At 44.1% G+C, this 24,619-nt stretch overlaps 2 protein-coding genes across 2 annotated transcripts in view; one reads left to right on the top strand and one right to left on the bottom strand.

Moving 5' to 3' along the window:
- Positions 1-2,664, bottom strand: part of POU4F2 (POU class 4 homeobox 2) — a 3,616-nt gene extending 952 nt beyond the window's left edge. Inside the window, exons 1-2 of the mRNA XM_083171251.1 lie at positions 1,613-2,664; positions 1-1,353 (exon numbers count right to left, since the gene is read on the bottom strand). The exon at positions 1-1,353 is cut by the window's left edge and continues 952 nt beyond it. Coding sequence (XP_083027377.1) covers positions 433-1,353; positions 1,613-1,816 — 1,125 coding nt within the window. The 5' untranslated portion in view covers positions 1,817-2,664 and the 3' untranslated portion in view covers positions 1-432. The remainder of the gene's footprint in view (positions 1,354-1,612) is intronic.
- A 1,733-nt stretch (positions 2,665-4,397) lies between these two features.
- SLC10A7 (solute carrier family 10 member 7) overlaps positions 4,398-24,619 on the top strand; it is a 240,436-nt gene continuing 220,214 nt past the window's right edge. The window contains exon 1 of the mRNA XM_083171239.1: positions 4,398-4,464. The gene's annotated coding sequence lies outside the window, so the exon portion shown is untranslated. The remainder of the gene's footprint in view (positions 4,465-24,619) is intronic.

The following is a 24,619-nucleotide window of genomic DNA, read 5'->3' as shown; positions in this document are numbered from 1 at the left end:
TTCGATTGTAAATGATTTTCAGAACGAAACAAAATACATCTGATGTAACACTTTGCCGAATCGAGTCCCCAGCATTTACCCTATCAGTCCCTTTACCCCCGAAAACTTTATTTCTCTTAAAAATAGTTGTAAATTTAACCGGGCAAATAATAAAAACATTTCTTACTTGTGCTTAGTCCTGGTCCAATTACAAAACTGACAGCAGACTTGTAGTCAGCATGACATTAGTTAGTTCCTGCCATAGACACATAATGAAGGCAGGATCATCCCTGTTAGTCCTGCTGGCAGGTGCCAGTGTCACTCACATACACACAGATGGAGGTGTACAGTATATGTACATCTATATATATATATATTTATATAGGTTTTACAAAAAGAAAAAAAAACTTTTAAAATCGTTAGAAAAAATTCTGTAAAATCCCCCAGAGCCGCCTAGATCCCGGCAGAGTATTTCATCCTTTTCTGCTTCTGCCTCTGGTTGCAGAACCAGACCCGGACCACGTTCTTTTTCAGGTCCAGCTTCTCGGCGATGGCGGCGATCTTTTCGGAGGATGGCCGCGGCTGGATGGCGAAGTAGGCCTCCAGGGAGCGCTTCTCCGGGGCGGCGATGGACGTGCGCTTCCTCTTCTTCTCGGCTCCGTTGAAGAGCTCGGGCTTAGTGAGCTTCTCCCGGTGGGACTTCTCCGCCTCCTCCAGCCAGGCTTGCAGGATGGGTTTGAGGGCGATCATGTTGTTGTGGGACAGGGTGAGGGACTCGAACCTGCAGATGGTGCTCTGGCTGAGGGAACCCACCCCGGGGATCTTCAGGTTGGCTAGGGCAGCGCCCACGTCCGCCTGGGTCACCCCCAGCTTGATCCTCCTCTGCTTGAAGCGCTCGGCGAAGGCTTCCAAGTCCCTGGGATCGGCGTCCACGTCGCTCATGCAGCCCATGTGGGAGGGCAGCCCGTGGGCATGGGCCATGCTGAGCGCCGCCTGGTGCATGGGGTTCATGCCGGACATGTGCGGGTGAGCCGGGGTGGACACCACTGAGCCGTCCGGTCCCGTCATGGCTCCCAGGCTCAGCCCCGGGGTGATGTGGTCCAGGAGCTCCCCTTCCAGGGGCTGGTGGTGGTGATGATGGTGGTGGTGGTGGTGGCCGGACGGGTGGGAGATGGGCACCGAGGAGGAGGAGGAGGCGGAGGTGCAGGGGATGGTGTTCATGGTGTGGTAGGTCGCGTCCGGCTTGAAGGGGCTGTGGTGGGGCGTGTGGTGGTGGTGGTGGTGCTGGCTCTTGCACTGAGACACGATGTCCACAGCAGCCAGGGCTTCTGCTCGGGCCAGCAGGCTCTCATCCAGACCCCCGAATATATTGCTCTGCAATGTCAGGTAGAAGGCGCACATTACTGTCTGCTGGGAATACCGGCTACAACTTTACACAGAATGCTAACAAATGCTGGGAGAGGGGGGACCCACACACCTCACACCTCACATACCCTCACACCTCACATACACACACACACCTCACATACACACCTCACCCACACACAGGCAACGTCCCAGGTCATAAAAATTCATAGGAGAGCAGGAGCGGGGAATACATCAATATACAGCACAGAACAGGCATAGTACATACCGGCGGGGTGGGGAGACAGGCTCTTCTCATCGCCTCCGAGCCGCCTCCTGCCCCGGAGCTGCCCCTGGCGATGCTGGTGACACTGGGGGAGCTGCTGGCCTGGGAGGAGGACGTGTGCGGGGAGGCAGAGTACTTGGACTCGTCCTGCAGGCTGCCGTGGGCCATGCTGAAGTGCTGCTTGCTGCTCAGGGACATCATCATCATGCTGGCGGTGCGGCACACGGGGTGCCGGGGACCCTCCGGACTACAGGCAGGCTCAGGGCTTCAAATCTGCCGCGGTTCCAGGCTGGGGCAGCAGCAGCAGCAGCTTCCCTCCTGTCCTCTCTCACTCCCTCCAATGCAAAGAGCTTTTGTCTCTGCCAATGTCCCTGTGAGTAGCCTGGCTTTGCCTATCCTCCTCCTCCCCCCTGAGAATAAATACACGGTATTCTAATATTTCCCTTTCTCTGCCACTATTACTCCTCCCATCCAGGGTCTCCCTCTCTCCTGCTATTAATCTTTCATAGGACAGCAAGAACAAGATATTCCTGAGCACTGGGCAATGCAGTCGCTGCAAGCAGAGGGGAGGCAGCAGGCACTTTGGGGACAAGAGCCATGTGTCCCAGGCCAGCCCTGCTCTGCACCCTCACCCTTACACTGTGACGCCCTCACACTATTACTGCACTGTGATGCTCTGACACTACTGCACTGTGATGCTCTGACACTACTGCACTGTGATGCTCTGACACTACTGCACTGTGATGCTCTGACACTACGGCACTGTGATGCTCTGACACTACTGCACTGTGATGCTCTGACACTACGGCACTGTGATACTCTGACACTACTACACCGTGATGCCATGCACCCTTGTCTACATACCCCACAGGAACTCTGTCATTGAGCTCATCACTTGTCACTGAGTATTCCTGTATCAGTCCCTAGCCTGCCCTGTGCTATCCGGCTGCTGCTGGTGCTGATGATGCTGGTGCTCCTGCTGCACACCTTGGCCTGGCAGGTAGTCTATGAGATGAGGAGGAATCAGTGAGGATTGGATGCAGGGCACATCCTGCCTCTGTCTTCCATGGGTTCGGCTCGTCTGTGATTGGACAGCAGTGCATGTGTGTGTATGTGTGTATGTGTGTGTGTGTGTGTGTGTGTGTGTGTGTGTGTATGTCCATGTAAGTGGAAGATGGATAAGCACTGTCTGGGAAAGTAGTACTGGTGTGTGTAACAATAGACGGGTGTGTGGTTCCCTACCTCCTATTTTTCATTGATATCTTGTTTATCATTAAATATCCTACACTTCTTTTTTTTCTTTACTATTGTTATTATTTGTGACTATTGTATCTTTGATCCATTTACATTATGACACTGAGCGCAGCAGGAGTGTGCTGTGCACTTACTAATGATGGGCTGTTACTATGCACCCCAGTGTCACACACAGGTGTGTGTGTGTGTGTGTGTGTGTGTGTGTGTGTGTGTGTGATAGCAGATTGATAGCCACATGCCAGGCGTGGGTACTCTGGCATTGCCAGGCACCCCCCCCCCCCACACACACACACACACACACACACACACACCTGCCTCTGGCATGCACCCCAGCAAGGTTCTACTCATCGGTCCCTCCTGCATATAGCGTCACAGTGAGCCTCACAGTCATAAACGCAATGAAGTAACATAAAGTGCAGTAGTGTGTGATGTTCCTAAGATCACAGGCACCGGCCCCAGGGAACACAGCCTCAGAACGGCCACTTTCTGCCCTGACAGCTGAGGAACAATTGGAAATATGCCATGGGAGCTGCAGTCCAATGTAGGTGCAGGGGTTAATGTACAAGAGGCACCTGCTGCCCCAGACATGGCCAGCTCACAGCTGCAGCATGGGATCCTAATAGGTAACCCGTCCGATTGCTGGCGCAGGAGTAGCGCACTGCTGGGCGCATTCCTCCCAGTCTCCATAAGTTTGGGGGTGCAGCAGGGTGCGCCCCCAGCGCTGTACACACACAGTCCCAGCACAGGCGCTTATTAGAAGGAAATCCCAGAATTGCAGAGTACAGCTCTCACTGTCGCCGTCTCCATGAAATGAAATAAATCAAAGTTAAGCGCTTGAGGATCATTTAATTATTGTGCGAATAGCGCCGAGCACCGCGAAGAACAACATCTCTAAGCAAATTATGGCCGGGCCAGGCAGGAATTATTACATTGAAATTTCATTTAGGCTGGGGAGACACAGTGCTTCAATATGTAATCTGCTGTAATCTGCTGAGCCTCATCTGATTTGTGTGCTTAATTCGCCTTGACGAATTTATTAGTTTTCATAATAGTGGAAGGGAAATGAGAGGTCCTATAGTCTGTTATACAGAGTGTGTGTGTGTGTGTGTGTGTGTGTGTGTGTGTGTGTGTGTGTGTGTGTGTGTGTGTGTGTGTGTGTGTGTGTGTGTGTGTGTGTGTGTGTGTGTGTGTGTGTGTGTGTGTGTGTGTGTGTGTGTGTTATAAATTGCCAGCCAATCTTTTATTAATGACTGCACGTCTAGTCCATCATATAAACCTCTTTACACTGATAAACCCTTTGTATAAGAGTAACAGATGAGTCCTGTTAATTAGGGTGATAATGGTTGTGATTAATAAGCTTTGTGTAATTGAGTTACAGGACTGTGTATTGGCCACACACCGATGTGCAGTGTGATATAGCCCGGGTACAGTAGGTGCACTGTACCATACCTGGCTGCTGTATGGAACCATCGGACAGAACACACTGTATAGTGCACTGAGCCTCCAGTAACGCCTTGGAAATGCCGGAGGATCGCCAGTTACTGCAGCCTCTGCCCCTGATGTCCACAATAACCTATATATACTTCTCTATATATAGAAAGGTAAGATCACTGCTGTCCTGCTGTGCATTCCTCCGGCGTCTGATACAGGTGTGCTAGTGCCTGGCATAGCTGAGGCTCCCGTTTGGGAACAGGACGATGTGTTTATTTATATGCTAATTATCAGTAGACAAACACTTATAAGCTTACAGTCATAAGGATGACTCCATAACCAGCCTGTGCTATTTCTATAGGCAGTTCAGTTATTTATTTAACCAAGTTCAGTTTCCTTGTGTTGGTGTAATAATAACATGTGTACTGCACCTTGTGTGGGGCTTAATTACTCGCAGTCATGTTTTAATGTATTCTGTCGCATGGGAGAATTGGGAAACGCTTTTGCTCAATTTGCATTAATCTTGATCTTAATAGCAACTGACAACAGATCTCCAAAATGCTAAACTCTTGTCACTGTTCTGTGGGGTAAATACACCACTGTAATACATTCAGGGGAACTCTGCTGATATAATTGACTTAACTTTCTGCTGTTAAGAGGAACCGGGAGCTGATGTTACTAGTTACCCTGGGAAACGGCAGAAGTTACCTGTATCATGAATTCCATATCATGGCCAGGCAATCCAATTCACTTTTATTATTAGCGATACAAAAACTAATATTATTATTATTCCTAATACTGCTGTTGTTATTGCTATTATTATTATTAGTAGTAGTAGTGTAAAATAAGTCAATGTTGGTATTTAAGTTATTTGTATTGGAAGACTGATGAAAGTATAATGAACAGCACTGCAAACACACAGGGCTGATTTACAATACACCTGTCACCCTTTCTTATCATGATATTACATTCGTATTATTATACTACACTGTAACTGTAAAACGCATTGCTTATACTAGTGGCTATCCATGTGGCTATACATAGCTTAGACCTGTGGGCAAAGCAAGGTTGATTACACAGCCAGCTGGGTCTTAAGCCAGAAGTAGGTAATTCAGTCGTCTAGTGATTTAAAGGACAATTATAATATGTATATAACTGACTGACACTGACATACAGTCATGCTGTAGATACTACTGTATATGAAGAATGTCTTCTCGCATGCTGTGGGTACAGTCCAGACTAATAGATTTGGAGGTTGCAGGGTGAGAGGCAGAGTATGTTTAACCTCTCAGGTAAACATGAAGATCATAGATAACTCCATGGATTTGATAACCATATAGATTGGACAATGTTTGCCTAACAAGCCCAGAGAAGTCAGATATGATCCTGATGGGGAGAGGACGGTTCAGTGAGACATGGATGCCTAGGAAGTGTCACTTTGAGTTTTAGTAACTCAGGTTTGGCTAATGATTTTCAAGGATCAATATTGGTTTTATGGGAAGTGTTACATTAGGAAATGTTTGTTTCCAGATGTTTATAATTGTGTATATGGCTAATTACCAGGGAGGGTTCACTGCCACAAGACCAGATGGTTCCTTTACTTAAACAGTGCCAATTTTTATATTTCCATAACAAAAGTATTGTCATTTAGGGCTATACTCAGATCATTTTATATTTTCTATGTGGGTAGTGTGTAAAAAAAAAACAAAAAAAAAAAAACACTTTTTTGTAATTTTGAACTTTCAATTCTTCCTGATCTGGGAACTCAAGTGTTAAAAGTTTAATACTAGGAGAACATCACAATTAAAATTTTGCCTCCACAATTAACTTTTTAGGCACAATCCTACACATCACATGTTTTCTTAAAGGTTCAGATCTTAAAAGTACAATTTTAAGAATGCTCAGTTTAAAGGGAATGACTTTCATTCAATTAATTCAACTATATATATACATATAAATGTAATATATATTATACATACTGCCATATTTATAAAGCAAACCATTTACACTATGTACAGTATACTGTTGTTACAGGGAGTGAAATGAAGATTATATGTACTTCAAAGACCAATTTTTTTTTTAAATCTTTTATTCTCAGTAGGTGAAACATTGTTTTATTTGAATTACAAATCTATTTCACATTTATGATTGGTACTCTCCCTCCTACAAAGGCTCCTGGATGTTACTGTCATGTGAAGTAGTTGCACATGTAAAAAAATCAGATATGTGTTATATACAGTTTACTTGGAAATAATGTTTTCTTCTGTAATTTGGAGCACCATGTCCTATTTACAGTCCAGTTTTACATTTACACATGACAGTGCTTTCCCACTTATCACATCCCCATTCATTTTCAGTGGCTGTGTCGCTTACTGTGGCATTGCAGTTTATGAAAACACTACATTTTTGATTATTCATTGCAACTGAATTGAATCCATATATAATGTTTGTAAAGAGACCCATAGCAGTATCTATTATTATTATTATTATTATTATTATTATTATTATTATTATTATTATTATTACTGCCAGTTATTTATACAGCCCACACTGTAATGGTGTGTGCACACTTGTACAATGTGCATGAGATTTTGACTATATAGTCAAAATCTCATCTGGATTGCATGCAGATCGCACAGGTTTTAACCTTTGCGATCCCGATGCGCGCTTCCGTATCGCAGCCAGAAAGTCTTGGCTGCATAGACTATATAGTGCAGATCTGCACTAAATAGTCTAAATTGTATGCAGATAGTCTAAATTGTATATATAGTCTAAATAGTAATATAGTCTAGATTGTACAAGTGTGTACACACCTTAAGTATTTTACAATGCTTTAGAATTATGTCAATGTATAACTACACATATAGACATTGGTTACATTTTAGACAACGGCATGTAGTTTTATTTCTGAAAAAAAAACTTATTTAAACATGGAAAGTAATACAAGTAGTGACTCATTTATTTTATTTGTGTAAAAAAAAAAAAATATATATATTTATATAAAAAATATATATATATATATATATATATATATATATATATATGGAATATTGGTACTTTGGTCTTGCCCTAGATACAGGCACTGTGGAAATCAACTATTTTAATTCATTATAAAGCGCAACGGAATCTGCTGCGCTATATAAGAAACTGTAAATAAATAAGTGAATAGATAAATATATATGCCACTGTTTCCAAATATTGACAGCGATTTATATTAGGGATATGGGTACTTGTTTCCTAGAATGGCCACACCGATTTTGATCGGGTCGGAAAAATCGCGTCGATCGCATCACATGCGAGCAAATCGCATGCGATGCGACTGATGCGATGGACCCGATTTTTACATTGAATCAAATGTGAATAGGGTCCCTGGGACCCTATTTTACATTGGATTCAATGTAAAATTGTCCCCAGACCCCAATTTTAACCCCCCTGATGGCTCAAATGGCCCCATTGTGAACGCCACCCCACGATTGACGTCAACCCGAAGCGTGGCGAGCGTAGCGAGTCCGCGAGGGGCGGCGGTACGCGTCCTCTGACCTTTTCATACCCCTACTATCCACGTCGGCGCAGCCACGCGAGGGGCGGCGGTACGCGTCCTCCAACCTTTTTTATACCCCTACTATCCACGTCGGTGTGGAGTTGAGAATATAAAGTGTGGCGAGCGCAGCGAGCCACCGAGCCCGAAGCGTGGCGAGCATTACTTCACAGGTATACACGTCCCCTCGAGGGGCTCGCTGCACTCCCCACGCTTCGGGCTCGGTGGCTCGCTGCGCTCGCCACACTTTATATTCTCAACTCCACACCGACGTGGATAGTAGGGGTATAAAAAAGGTTGGAGGACGCGTACCGCCGCCCCTCGCGGGCTCGCTACGCTCGCCACGCTTCGGGTTGGCGTCAATCGTGGGGTGCCGCTCACAATGGGGGGCATTAATTTATAGGCATGACGGGGGCATATACAATGACAAATGGGCCATATTGGCCCATTTCCCATTGTTAGCTATGTAAAATGTGCTTAATCGCGTCCATCGCATCTTGTGCCATTATAATAGCACAAGACCGACACGATGAACGCGATTACAATGTTAAAAATATTTTAACATTGAACCCTATGGCAAAATCGGGTCCATCGCGATCAACGCGATTTTGCCTTTGCCGGCAAAATGGACCTGATTTCAAAGGAAATCGGGTCCATCGCGTTAATCGTGTACCTTAAGTTAAGGTACACGATTACTCCCGATTGTGGCCGTTCTAGGAAACAAGTACCGGGATATGTCTATTAGATGATTTTTTTTTCCACTTATGAATTTCATTGTACAAATAATAGTGAGTGGATAGAACATATATTCCAGCACAGACCACCGCAAGCTATAGTGATGTATTGTGTTTCCATAAAGATCTACCAACAGTATCATTGTGTGCCAGAGGCATCAAATTGCACAGAGGGTAAAGTCACATTAGATGCGGATATTCTGGATTCCAGAAGTGTAATACAGTTTAATTCATCCTCAGACGACTAGTTTAAACATAATAAAACTTCATAAGAATCATCATCAGAAGAAGATCTTCAGGTACCATGCTGAATCAGTCATAAGGTCGACAGTCAATAGGTCCACCAATATTGGTCGAAAGGCCATAGGTTGACACATTGAAAAAGGTCGACATGCCTTAGGTTGACATGGTCAAAAGGTCGACACATGAGAAAGGTCAACGTTAGTTGTTCACGTTTTCATGATTGTTTCACATTTTGGACACCATATAAATGTACCACGTCCCCTCACTTGGGCGTGGTGGCTCGCTACGCTCGGCACACTATTATAATCTAACTCTATGTCCACTTCAATAGTAAAGTATGTACAAATCCAGTGACAAACCAATGTTGACCTTTTTCAATTCAACTTGTTACTTTTATTGACATTTTGACCATGTGGATCTATGATATGTAGACCTTATTCATGTGTCGATCTACAGGTGGAGCCATGCCTGTTCATACAGCCAGTGCGCCATAATTCTTTGTCTCGGGCGAGCATATCACACGCATGCGAAACCCATTGCTGCGAATAGGGTGCGAAAATGCCTCACATGAAGGCACATCCCAATCTCATTGAGCGTTGCACCGAGATGGAAAGCTATGGGGCGCCAGGCCGTATGGACAAGCGTGGCTCCATCTGTACGGCCTGTTGACCAATAGTGACTGTCAACCTGCCAAATGCATCCCGCTGAATCTGTTATTTACTGTGACATATGCAAGCTCCCCAGCACTATTTAGGGTCCCACCTACAGGTCCCCACAGCCTCCTCCTCCCCAGTAGGCCCAATCTCTGTCTGCCATACCAACCCAATCACCTACACCTCCATCTGCAATCAGTGTACAGGCACTATGACCGCAACATGACAATAGGGGTAAAATTCTCACACTGAATCATGGGAATAACAGACCAGAATATAGCATTTTATATATATATATATATATGTATATATATATATATATATATATATATATATATATATATATAAAGAGAGAGAGAGAGGTAGATAGATTATCTAGGGACTTTTATTGACATCACTTAATTTCCAGTGTATTGTTACAGTCGGATTTACTGTACTAAAACTGGTCCTTGCGTGTTCCTTTGCGTATTACATGGAATATTTGATTGACCTGTGACAGAGCAGAAACCAGTGTTATTTTCAAAAATAAATCATGTTCCATGCAGTAAGTTAATTAAACATTTACACAACTCTGTCACACTCTAATTCTTTGCCAACGAAAGCCATTCACAAGTTGTGAAAGGAAAATGCTACCTCTCAGTCCACAGATGCCAGCATGCTCTGGCTAACAGTAATTGCAGCCCTTGAGCTATACATTTTTAAGGGCAAAAATGACAAAATGCATACAGGGCAGTACGTTCCTCCTGTGTGCTTCAATTCATATAGTATCCCAATTTTTATATATTTATATGTCTTTTTGACTGTTTTTTTTATGATTTGTTTGATGCTACAAAAGAAAATGAAAAGCTTTCTTTGTAAAGTATATAGAATTTTTTGCTGAACATTATAACTTTATAACCCGCCGCCGACCCGCACAGAAAACCCACCTGATGTGATAGCGAATCGCGACCCGCACCCACTAAAATGGTTGTTTCTCAGATCCTACCTGCTGCAGGTAGGATCTCAGAAAAGACCTAACGACCCGCGTGGCCGCGCATCAGATTGGGATCGCATCAAAATGGCAGCGAAATGGCCCAAAATATGGCCAATTTACATACAATCAGTCGAGATTGTATCTAAATTGGCTCATTCTGGGCCAAATCATCCTGGTGTGTACCCTACATTAGGTGCGAGGAGGCTTGTGCAAGATGTTTTCACAGCAAGGTCATGCTATACATTGAATTTACAATCCAGTTACTCACTTGCAATCCAGTCTCCCCTTCAAATATGCCATTTTTTTGTTCGCACACCCAGAAAAATGAATAATAATGTAATTGGAGGGGTTTTAATGGTATAATGGGGGTTATTCTGGTTGAGTCGGATGGCTCCGATTGTGGACGGACGGCCAATGGTTGGTGTTTGCGCATGTGCAGAGGCGTATCTGCGCATGTGCGAACACCGCGCACGTCCGAATACGGCATGAATTCTGTACAGAAAACGATCCAACGGAGCAATCCGAACAGGGGGTGGAGAGGGGCGTGAAGGACTGTTTGGCCTCATTACCATATGCGTACGCCCCGCATTTCATGGGCGTTCCCATGAAAACGCTGGGCGTACGTATGGTAATGCGGCCGTGATGCACGTGTGGGGGCGGACATATGACATAGCCGGATGCCAGCTGCCCGCCCATATCCCTGCTTTTGCACGGAGAAATGCCCGAGTACTCTGGAGCACTCGGTGCTGCCTGACCACTTGGTCCAGCATTCGATGGTCGGCGACCATCGAATGATGGGGAGGTTCCCAGAGATGGAGGAGGAGGTGCTCGTATGAAAAATCCACTCGCGGTCTGTTCGGTGGGCGTCTTACCGCATTCGGACAGTGTGAGCGATCCGTACGGAAGGCAGGGCTAAGAACACTCGGTTCCTGTCCGAAAATACGCATCCAACCAAATCAACCAGAATAAGGCCCATGATGACCAATACAATTTGTAATGTCTCAGGAGAATGTATCTACAAATCAATAATAGGTTAAATGATTTGGAACTGGTACATTGAGGAGTTGCATTGATGGTATAAGGATTTTTGAATTTGCAAAGTTTTTTCAAACCTATTCAATCTAGTATAAAAACTTTGGAAATCACTTTATACTATGAGACTTTTATCTGTACACCCAAATGCTATATAGTCTTTCATTTTCTGAAAAACACTTGCTGGCTGTCATTTTTACAGGACAAAAAAATCAACAATTTGAGAACATTTAAAAACCTGCAATTCTTTGCTTCTATATATTCAACTATATCATTTGCAACTTTTTTGTGGTTCAGAAGACTTCCGCACTTTTTCATGCCAGATCACCTCTGGTAGAAAACTTTTCTGTGAGTTCTGCAAACCGGCATTGTTTATTGTTTATCTCGCATTTCTCGGTTGCACAGTATATGTACATGAGATGGTGCAAAATCAATTTGCAAAATCCCACCCCATTTGATTGACCAATATGTGTGTTTTTTTTCTACCTTTTACAGAAGATTTGTGGACAGAAGGAGCAAATTATGTTTTTAAATAACACAAATAATTTAAAGGGGATACTAGTACTAACCAACTGTAATTAAAATCATACCATCTATTGAACATAATTACAAACTTGGGGTTCTTTGTAATTGCACAAAATGTCCATTATTTGAAAGCTTTTCCATTAACCCTGAAGGACGCACCTATTGGCCACTTTCAGAGCAGAAGGCTGTTTAAAAAGTGACCTTGTTATAGCAACCAAAAACCACAATGCCAAGGAAAATTTGGATTCTGGCGTGGCACGAAATTTACTTGTCCGGTTGCAAAGTGATGTGACAAAAACTCTCTCCGACACAGAAAGAGAAGAAGCAATCTTTTCACATTTCATTACAGTTCTGGGCACACAAATGCGCTGCTTAAGTGGCATTACTGCACCCTCTTCTCCCCACAGGCCTCAGACATCTGGGGAGCGTCACTGTCACATCCTATGTAGTGCTATTCTGATTTTTGATTAAAATTTAAAGCATGTATTCATATTTAACAGCATCTAACGTGCGCTATGAAATTTTAATCCATTAAGATATTTTTTGAAAGGAGGGCAATGCTTATGTTTACATCTACATAACACCAGGGACAGCTGAATTTACTTTGCCCTGTAGTATGACCAATATGCACTGTGGCTGCCATCGCTCTTTATTTTGTTATTCAGATGGACAGTTGTGTCATTTGTATATGTTACTGTTTTCTATGTGGGATGTTACTCTGCTCAAATTCCTGCCTCTGTTCATAGTGATAGCTACATACAGCTGACAGTTTTGTATGTTATTAGTATTTTCAGGTAACTGCCACTACATACTACACATAACGTGTAATGTCAAATAAACACTGAACGCTATGCTGATCATAAATGACAGGGTATTCAGATACATAAAGAATAACAATAGTAATACAAAGGGACTAAAGGGACCTACACACAACGCGATATTGCTGAGCGATCTGAGCAACGTAGATCACTCAGATCACTCAGCAAAATTGCTCAGCACACAGCACTGCACAGTGAGGTATCAGCACTGTGTGCTAAGCGATCTGTCAGGGCCGGTGGTCTAACAGTGACCTGTCAGGACCAGCGATTAAGTAGATTTATCCAGCATGCCCCTACACATAGAGCGATGTTGGGGCATTTAAATTTGTAAGCGATGTAGTGAGATTGCTTAAATAAATACCCTGAAATAACCTGTCTGTTGGCCCCATAAGGTTGTGTGCTTTTTTTTAGGTTGTTTTCAGGGCTGGCAAATTATAAAGCTCACCTCTATCTCACAGTTATTCATTGATCGGCATACTCATAGGTGTAGCCAAATCTCTGCCGCACACATCTGAATAAAAAAATCTGAATTTCTAAGTTACTTTAACCCCTTCCTGACACAGCCAGTTTTTGCCTTCCTGACAGAGCCCTTTTTTTCAAATCTGACATGTATCACTTAAGTGGGGATAACTTTTTTTTGCTTTTACTTATCCCAGTGATTTTGAGATTGTTTTCTCGTGACACATTGTACTTCAAATTATTGGTAAATTTGGGTCGATACAGTCTGTGTTTTTTTGTGAAAAATACCAAAATGTCGTAAAAAAAATGGAAAATTTAGCAATTTGCAAAATGTTAAATTTTCTGCTTGTGAGACAAATAATCATACCACTCAAAATAGTTAATAACTAACATAGACCATATGTCTACTTTATGTTTCCATCATTATTTCAACTTCCTTTTAATTTTTTTGGACACTAGGAGGCTTACAATATGAATAGCAAATTCTCAAATTTTCAAGAAAATTTCAAACACTGATTTTTTTAGGGACCAGTTCAGTTCTGATGTGACTTTGAGGGACTTGTATGTGAGACACCCCCATAAATGATGCCATTTAAAAAACTGCACCCCTCACAGTATTCAAAACAGCATTTTGGAAGTTTGTTAACCCTTTAGGTGTTTCACAGGAATTAAAACAAAGTGTAGGTGAAATTTCAAAATTTCATTTTTTTTGCAGATTTGCAATTTTAATACATTTTTCTAAGGAACACAGTAGATTTTACTAGAGAAATGTGACTAAAAATTGATTCCCCCAATTCTTTTGTTTTCATAAATATCCTATATGTGGCCCTAGTGTGCACGTTGACCAAACCACAGGCTTCATAATAGAAGGAGCACCTACTTGATTTTGGAGCCTCCTTTTTATGAGATTATTTTTTAGGCACCATGTAGGTTTCTAGGCACCATAAGATGCTAAAATTTAGGAACCCCCCCACAAGTGACCCCATTTTGCAAACTACACCCCTCAGGGAATTCATCTAGGGGTATAGTGTACATTTCAAACCCCCAGGGGTTTCACCAATTGTGGTACAACTGGGCAGTGAAAATGAAAAATTACATTTTTTACACAAAAATGCAGTTCTGGCTCAAAATTTTTCATTTTCACAAGGAATGAAGGAGACAAAGCACCCCAAAATCTGTGCCCCAATTTCTCCCGAGTACGGCAATGCCTCACATGTGACCAAAAAATACCATTTGGGTGCATGGCAGGACTCAGAAGGGAAGGAGTGATTTTTGGATTTTGCAGCTCAGATTCTGGTGGAATGTTGGTGGGTGCTATGTCGCATTAGCAAGACCCCCCAAGCACCAATACAGTGGAACCCCCCCACAAGTGACCCCATTTTGCAAACTACACCCCTCAGGGAATTCATCTAGGAGTATAGTGTACATTTCAAACCCCCAGGGGTTTCACCAATTTTGATACAACTGGGCTGTGAAAATGAAAAATTAAATTTTTTTACACAAAAATGCAGTTCTGGCTCAAAATTTTTCATTTTAACAAGGAATGAAGGAGACAATGCACCCCAAAATCTGTGCCCCAATTTCTCCCGAGTACGGCAATGCCTCACATGTGACCAAAAAATACCATTTGGGTGCATGGCAGGACTCAGAAGGGTAGGAGTGATTTTTGGATTTTGCAGCACAGATTCTGGTGGAATGTTGGTGGTTGCTATGTCGCATTAGCAAAACCCCCAAAGCACCAATACAGTGGAAGCCCCCCACAAGTGACCCCATTTTGCAAACTACACCCCTCAGGGAATTCATCTAGGGGTATAGTGTACATTTCAAACCCCCAGGGGTTTCACCAATTTTGATACAACTGGGCAGTGAAAATGAAAAATTAAATTTTTTTACACAAAAATGCAGTTCTGGCTCAAAATTTTTCATTTTCATAAGGTATGAAGGAGAAAAAGCACCCCAAAATCTGTGCCCCAATTTCTCCCGAGTATGGCAATGCCTCACATGTGACCAAAAAATACCAGTTGGGTGCATGGCAGGACTCAGAAGGGAAGGAGTGATTTTTGGATTTTGCAGCTCAGATTCTGGTGGAATGAATGGTGGGTGCTATGTCGCATTAGCAAGACCCCCGAAGCACCAATACAGTGGAAGCCCCCCACAAGTGACCCCATTTTGCAAACTACACCCCTCTGGGAATTCATCTAGGGGTATAATGTACATTTCAAACCCCCAGGGGTTTCACCAATTGTGGTACAACTGGGCAGTGAAAATGAAAAATTAAATTTTTTACACAAAAATGCAGTTCTGGCTCAAAATTTTTCATTTTCACAAGGAATGAAGGAGACAAAGCACCCCAAAATCTGTGCCCCAATTTCTCCCGAGTACGGCAATGCCTCATGTGTGACCAAAAAATGGCAGGACTCAGAAGGGAAGGAGTGATATTTGGATTTTGCAGCACAGATTCTGGTGGAATGTTGGTGGGTGCTATGTCGCATTAGCAAGACCCCCAAAGCACCAATACAGTGGAACCCCCCCACAAGTGACCCCATTTTGCAAACTACACCCCTCAGGGAATTCATCTAGGGGTATAGTGTACATTTCAAACCCCCAGGGGTTTCACCAATTTTGATACAACTGGGCAGTGAAAATGAAAAATTAAATTTTTTACACAAAAATGCAGTTCTGGCTCAAAATTTTTCATTTTCACAAGGAATGAAGGAGACAAAGCACCCCAAAATCTGTGCCCCAATTTCTCCCGAGTATGGCAATGCCTCACATGTGACCAAAAAATACCAGTTGGGTGCATGGCAGGACTCAGAAGGGAAGGAGTGATATTTGGATTTTGCAGCACAGATTCTGGTGGAATTTTGGTGGGTGCTATGTCGCATTAGCAAGACCCCCAAAGCACCAATACAGTGGAACCCCCCCACAAGTGACCCCATTTTGCAAACTACACCCCTCAGGGAATTCATCTAGGGGTATAGTGTACATTTCAAACCCCCAGGGGTTTCACCAATTTTGATACAACTGGGCAGTGAAAATGAAAAATTACATTTTTTTACACAAAAATGCAGTTCTGGCTCAAAATTTTTCATTTTCATAAGGTATGAAGGAGAAAAAGCACCCCAAAATCTGTGCCCCAATTTCTCCCGAGTATGGCAATGCCTCACATGTGACCAAAAAATACCAGTTGGGTGCATGGCAGGACTCAGAAGGGAAGGAGTGATTTTTGGATTTTGCAGCTCAGATTCTGGTGGAATGAATGGTGGGTGCTATGTCGCATTAGCAAGACCCCCGAAGCACCAATACAGTGGAAGCCCCCCACAAGTGACCCCATTTTGCAAACTACACCCCTCTGGGAATTCATCTAGGGGTATAATGTACATTTCAAACCCCCAGGGGTTTCACCAATTGTGGTACAACTGGGCAGTGAAAATGAAAAATTAAATTTTTTACACAAAAATGCAGTTCTGGCTCAAAATTTTTCATTTTCACAAGGAATGAAGGAGACAAAGCACCCCAAAATCTGTTCCCCAATTTCTCCCGAGTACGGCAATGCCTCATGTGTGACCAAAAAATGGCAGGACTCAGAAGGGAAGGAGTGATATTTGGATTTTGCAGCACAGATTCTGGTGGAATGTTGGTGGGTGCTATGTCGCATTAGCAAGACCCCCAAAGCACCAATACAGTGGAACCCCCCCACAAGTGACCCCATTTTGCAAACTACACCCCTCAGGGAATTCATCTAGGGGTATAGTGTACATTTCAAACCCCCAGGGGTTTCACCAATTTTGATACAACTGGGCAGTGAAAATGAAAAATTACATTTTTTTACATAAAAATGCAGTTCTGGCTCAAAATTTTTCATTTTCAGAAGGTATGAAGGAGAAAAAGCACCCCAAAATCTGTGCCCCAATTTCTCCAGAGTACGGCAATGCCTCACATGTGACCAAAAAATACCAGTTGGGTGCATGGCAGGACTCAGAAGGGAAGGAGTGATTTTTGGATTTTGCGGCTCAGATTCTGGTGGAATGAATGGTGGGTGCTATGTGGCATTAGCAAGACCCCCGAAGCACGGTGAAATTATGAACCTAATAATCCATAGATGTGTGGTATATTTTAAAACACTCCTTTATACATAGGCCGGGTTTGTCGGGGCAAGTGTCACACTGGAAAATAGTTTGCTTTCTTATTCCCTTTTTATAGCAAACTTTGCACCTTTTTTGTGTCCTGCCCTTTTTTCCAGTGGAGATTTCATCAGGAAAATGCTGCCCTGGTACAATACGGGGGCCAGTACTAGAAGTACTGGGGCCCTCTGCCTGCTGGTTCCCAAATATTAGGCCCTTTATGACTTCCTCTTGAAAGTGCATAAATGTCCCCCTCTGGCTGGTAGAACGGAATAGCACGTAAGCGTTATACAGTGCCATCTGGATGATATACACGGCCAGCTTCTTGTACCAGATTTTTGTTTTCCACAGGGGACTGTACGGCTTCAGTACCTGATCTGAAAGATCCACTCCGCCCATGTACCTATTGTAATCCAGGATACAATTAGGTTTTGAGGTGTGGGTACTGGTACCTCGTACAGGGACGGAGGTGGTACTGTCTCCGTGAATTGTTGTCAGTATAAGGACATCCCTATTGTCCTTATATTTGATCAACAACATATTTTCGGTGCATATTCCCCTGCTCTCACCCCTTCTCATTACTTGGGCAATGTGCGTTTTTGGGAGGCCTCTTTGGTTCTTGCGCACAGTACCGCAAGCTGCTGTACCTCTTGAACCAAGGGCCTTAAACAGGGGGATGCTGGTGTAAAAGTTATCCACATAGAGGTGATAACCTTTATCCAGGAAGGGGTGCACTAAATCCCAGACAATTTTTCCACTAACACCTACGAGGGAGGGGGGGCATTCTGGCGGTTCAATTCTTGAATCCTTCCCTTCATATACCCTAAACCTGTGGGTGTACCCTGAGGTGCTTTCACACAGCTTATACATTTTTATGCCATACCTTGCCCTCTTACTGGGAAGGTACTGGCGGAATTTAACCCTTCCTTTAAAATGTATAAGGGACTCGTCTATGCAAATGAATTTATCTGGGATGTACATCTCTTCAAATTTGGCACTGAAGTGATCAATGACCGGCCTGACTTTGAATAGCCGGTCAAAGGTGGGATCATCTCTGGGTGGGCACTGTGCATTATCGTTGTAATGCAAAAATTTAAGGATTAACTCAAAACGAGTCCGGGTCATGGCCATACGGTAAAGTGGGGTGCTGTACAGAACATCTGTACTCCAATATTGCCTAATTTCTGGCTTTTTTACTATGCCCATATGAAACACCAGACCCCAAAACGTCATCATCTCTACTGCATCTACAGGGGTCCACCTAGCAAATGATGACGTGGGGTTTTGAGCAATAAACTGCTGGGCATATAAATTAGTTTGGTCCACCATTAAATTTATAAAATCATCAGAGAAAAATAATTTGAAAAAGTCAATTTCTCTGAGACCTGTGGAATCAAATTGGATTCCTGGGATGGCCAAAAACTCAGGAACCTGGGGCTCAAAATTGTCTGGTGGTGGGGTCCATACGAGATCAATTATTGGGGGGGGGGGGGTCTCAGCTGCTCTACGGGGGCGTCTTTGAGGGGGTCCCTCATCACTAGAGGAGGAAGAGGAGCTTAAGATGAATCCTTCAAATTCCCCGCTTGCCTCACTGGCTGTGTCAGAGTCAGAGGCAAGCATGGCATATGCCTCCTCCGCTGAATACATTCTTCTGGATGACTGGGATGACATTTGGGATGACATTTGGGATGCCATTTTTATTTTTGTGTTTCTGGTAGTGAAATGTTTCAACACGTGTATAGTGTAGGGGGGGTACAAACTTTATTTCAATGTAGTATGTAGTGTGTAGTGTGTATGTAGTGCAGAAAAAAAAAAAGGTCCTGCGCCAAAAATTGAGCACAGATGTTGGTCAGTAACGTCCGTCACTGAACAGCGCTCAAAGGCAACAGGAATTTGATCAAAAAAATTTGATCAAAAAAAATTAAAAAAAGACCCCACAGCACCCTCAAAAAAAAAAAAAAAAGGTAATCAGTGATGCGACACTGATTACCAGTGAGGGGCAGCAGGTGCACAACCTTTGGTGCAACTGACAGTGCAACTGGCAGGTATATATAAAAAAAAAAACCTCTGCACCCCCAAAAAGTTGCTGATCACCTCAGATATAGTGATCAGCACAAAAGGGGGGGGCAGCAGACACAAAATATAGCACTCTCTATCACTCTCTGTCACTCTCTCTCTCTATCTCTCTCTATCTCTCTCTATCTCTCACTATCTATCACTATCTATCACTCTATGACACTGCAGCAGCAGCACTGACAGTTATATATATAAAAAATAACCCCTGCACCCCCAAAAAGTTGCTGGGGGTGCACAAAAGGGGGGCAGCAGACACAAAATATAGCACTCTCTGTCACTATCTCTCTCTATCTCTCTCTATCTCTCTCTATCTATCACTCTATGACACTGCAGCAGCAGCACTGACAGTTATATATATAAAAAATAATCCCTGCACCCCCAAAAAGTTGCTGGGGGTGCACAAAAGGGGGGCAGCAGACACAAAATATAGCACTTTCTATCACTATCTCTCTCTATCTCTCTATCTCTCACTATCTATCACTCTATGACACTGCAGCAGCAGCACTGACAGGTATATATATATAAAAAAAAACCCTGCACCCCCAAAAAGTTGCTGATCAGTTAATTTATACTGATCAGCACAAAAAGGGGGGGGGCAGCAGTCAGTTGCACACGCAGTACAGCTGTATATATATAAAAAAATATATAGCACAATCTGTCACTATCTCTCTATCTCTCTCTTTCTCTCTATCTATAACTCTATCACACTGCAGCAGCACAAAATATAGCACTCTCTGTCACTAGCCCTCTCTATCTCTCTCTATCTCTCTCTCTCTATCTCTCTCTATCTATAACTCGAACACACTGCAGCAGCACAGCAGCACAACACAGCACAGCACAACACAGGAAGTCACAAGATCCAGGAACGCTACAAGCAGTGATCAGGTAAGTGTTTGCAAGGATCAGGTCAGTATATCACGGCAGATAGGCACGGTGACCGCACTGCACGCAATTCCAGACCGGAATGGCGTCTGCAGTGCAGTCACCGTTAGTTTAAATCACCCTCCATGGCTGTGATTGGTTCGTCGGTCCGACGAACCAATCACGGCCTTTGGGGGCGGGTTGGGTGAGGTGGGGTGACACCAGTGTCACCCTTACACCCCGTGGTGATTGGTGCTGTACTTTACAGCACCAATCACCACCGATCCCTGTGTCACCGGCGAACGTTATTCGCCGGTGACACAGAAAACGCTGTAATTGGCTGTTCACACTGAACAGCCAATCACAGCGATCGCCGACGGGGGGGGGGGGGCGGCATCGCAGCCCCCCCTGGGCATGCAGGGACATGTCTGCTGTCAGGGACAGCAGACATGTTTAAACTGTCACCGCGTCTATAGACGCGGTGACAGTTTAAAGCCATGACGTACATTTACGCCATGTGTCGGGAAGTACATCCCGGCCATGACGTAAATGTACGTCAAATGTCGGGAAGGGGTTAAAACTCATAAAGTCATCCAAAACCTAATACTCTACCAAGCTATTAGGGACAGTTACTCATCACCATTAACCCCCTAACATAGCCTCCTCCACACCAGTAACCCCCTGTTATCACCCACATCCACATCACCCTTCTCACCAGTAACCCCTTAACATCACCCCCTTCACATCACCCTCCTCACCAGTAACCCCTTATCATCACCCCATCCACATCACCCTCCTCACCAGTAACCCCATAACATCACCCCCTCCACATCACCCTCCTCACCAGTAACCCACTCTCATCACCCCCATCCACATCACCCTCCACACCAGTAACCCCTTCTCATCACCCCTATCCACATCACCCTCCTCACCAGTAACACCATAACATCACCCCCTCCACATCACCCTCCTCACCAGTAACCCCATAACATCACCCCTCCACATCACCCTCCTCACGAGTAACCCCCTTACATCACCCCCTCCACATCACCCTCCTCACCAGTAACCCACTCTCATCACCCCCATCCACATCACCCTCCTCACCAGTAACCCCTTCTCATCACCCCTATCCACATCACCCCCCTCACCAGTAACCCCATAACATCACCCCCTCCACATCACCCTCCTCACCAGTAACCCCATAACATCACCCCTCCACATCACCCTCCTCACGAGTAACCCCCTTACATCACCCCTCCACATCACCCTCCTCACCAGTAAACCCCTAACATCACCCCCATCCACATCACCCTCCTCACCAGTAAACCCATAACATCACCCCCATCCACATCACCCTCCTCACCATTAAACCCTCCAATCACCGCCCACACCCTCCAATCACCGCCCACACCACATAACCTCCCTTACCATTATTCCCTGCACATCATCCCCCTGCTCAGTACCCTCTCACAATTAACCCCAACACATCACCCTCCTCACCAGTAACACCCTCACATCACCCCCTCCTCATCACCCTCCTCACCATTAAACCCCAAAAGCACCGCCCACACCCTTAACCCCCCCCCCACATCACCTCCCATACCATTAATCCCCATAAATCACCTCTCTCCTCAGTATCATCTCACCATTATCCTCAACACATCACCCCTCACCAGCAACCCCCTCATATTAATATGACCCCCCTCAATAGTTAATTGCGGTGTGGATTATTAGGTTAATAGTGTCTAGGTCGACAGTCATTAGGTTGACAATGAATGGTCAAAAGTGACAAGAGTGACGTGAAAAAGGTCGACATGCACTAGGTCTGCATTGACAAAAGGATAACACAAGCAATAGGATGACATGGCAATGGTTAACACTTGGAGAGGTCGACGTTAGTTGTTCACATTTTTTGACGACATCCTTCACATAGACGTCTAATTAGTGTAAAGTGTACCCTTCACCGTTCTCAATGGTAGCTCATGTGGATCGAAAACTTGAGCAAGTGAAAGAAAAAAAATCATGTGTTGACCATTGCTTTCGATCTATTTCTTGTGTCTACCCTTTTGTCAATATTGATATAATGCATACAGTAGCAACCTTTTGACCATGTCAACCTTTTTCTTGGCGACCAATAGTGGGTGACCTATTGACTATCAACCTAGACACGGTCAACCGAACAACCAGAACCAAGTTAATTGTATAGTGAAGTCTGGTTTTCCAAAGTACTGAGGTGCACACCATATAATTAGTTTACCTTTGTGCTGAGGCTCTCCTTCAAGCTCACAATGTCTCTTCCAAAGCCGCCATTTGGTAAGGGGTCTGAAGCAGTGTCAGCCGGGATATAGTGCCACACTGTCTGCTGGGATGCATTACCGCAGTGTAAGCAGTGAGGGTGTTCTCTGTTTGCCTGATGTCCTGGTGCTTGAATATATTCTGTCCTAGAGCTGTAAGAGCTCCTTCCATCCAAGCCACTGTGATTGAGGAGTGCCTGGGTCTCCATGTGGTTTATACTCAGTACTGCTTCCAGAACTCAGGAAGGAAAAGAGAACGGAACTAGGGTGGGTTCCATTGGTATGGGGCCCAGAGGCTTAGATGGGCCTGGTTATAAATTGCATATACATTTCCAAAAATTGTCTGCTTAGCAATTGGGCCTTCCATTGATGAGCCTGATTTATGTGACATTACATTTTCAGGAGTATATAGTGGGTGTTATAATGGTAAGGGGCAATTGTATCATGGCATAATTTTAATTGGAGGGCTCTCTAATTTGGCACAGCTTGAACAGGGGGAGGGCATTATATGAATTGGGGACATTGTATTTCATAATGTGAGTTGGGGATACATAATGGGGGCTATTCTGGTTGATTTGCTCGGATGCATCCTTGTGAGTCAACCAGATCCTGCCTTGCGAATGGTGGTACGCCGGTCCACCATTCGCAAGGCGCGTACGTTCGCATTGGCTGTGAATGGATGTGTTAGATAAACATCCGTTCGCAGTCTGCGGGGGGAACACCGACATCATTCGATGGTCGTCGACCATTGAATGATGTGGAACGTGCACACAGATCTAAGGTTGCTCAGAGCTTCGGAGGGAAGTGGGTGAGCAGCTGACATCCGGTGATGTCAGCTGCCTGCCCTCCGCACCCGCGTCATTGGCCCATTAGTAAAGTTCTGGCTAGGTCTCTGGTAGCGGATGCTTGTGAAATTCTGGTGGTACCACAATAAGGACTTCAGGAGCCCACTGGAACCCTCCGGGAGCTTAGGTTGCCTAGTGGTCAATCTGGCTTTGCCACAGCTGCCAACATCATGTAGCTGAAGGATGTCTCTTTAATAGACATCTCTCATTTTTGTGTAAGGAGGACCCAACGGCGCCCATCAGCTACATTAAACTGTCTAATTGTAGCACCATCCTATGTATGTCAACAATAAACTTCAGCTTATATGGCTTATATATATGTTTTGTAATTGTAGACAAATGATTTCCAGATGATGAAACATTCAAAATACACACTTCAATCTCACACCCTGTGATGTCACCACTATATTAATATTATAATGCATTAATCACTGTAAATGTAATGATGGCATCAGCTGTCTTTGTGTCTGTCTGTAGAACCGTTAGCTAGCAGGACAGTGGCATTTCCCCTGAGAAGCCTATATGGGCAAGAGCAAATCTCCCAACAACAAATATTTGCTGGTGCATCATGTAGAGTGCTTACATCCAATAAGATGAGAACAATACTGAATTACATTGGATACATGGTGCTAGATTTGTTTTCTGCACTGTGTAATACTGTACAAATATTTGTCCTTTTTGAGAAACCCATCATCTTCTGTCCTGTGACTGTATATATAACCTTTAGAAATCACTGTCGAGTCACGAAGATCAATCTGTCGGACCTCAACATTGTGAGTGCTATGTACTCTCAGAATAACAGGTGAGAACTGGAAGTTAATCAGATGAAATGACTCTATAAATTCCTTTCAGTAATTGATCAGATTATTTTCAGCAGAAGTACTTGGGGTTTATTACTTTTTACTAACCCAGACACATTTTAATCAATATAGAATGACTAATATTGTAGGTATTACAGTACAACTCATATCAAAAGAAAAATATAGTTAATAGATATTGTAATATAATATCATTATATCATTGTAAAGATCAGTTGTGTCAACCAGAGGGATGACACCAGAGTGCCAACTCCTCATCAGTGACACTAGCCGGGTGCTCCACTGTGACATTACGGCCATGGGGCGGATTGGGACTTGAATCCTGGCCGGGA

Source organism: Crinia signifera, chromosome 1, assembly GCF_055691185.1.
Source record: "Crinia signifera chromosome 1, ASM5569118v1, whole genome shotgun sequence".
NCBI classification, from domain to species: domain Eukaryota; kingdom Metazoa; phylum Chordata; class Amphibia; order Anura; family Myobatrachidae; genus Crinia; species Crinia signifera.
The sequence above is the reverse complement of the archived record's forward strand: the minus strand, read 5'-3'. Positions and strand labels throughout refer to the sequence as shown.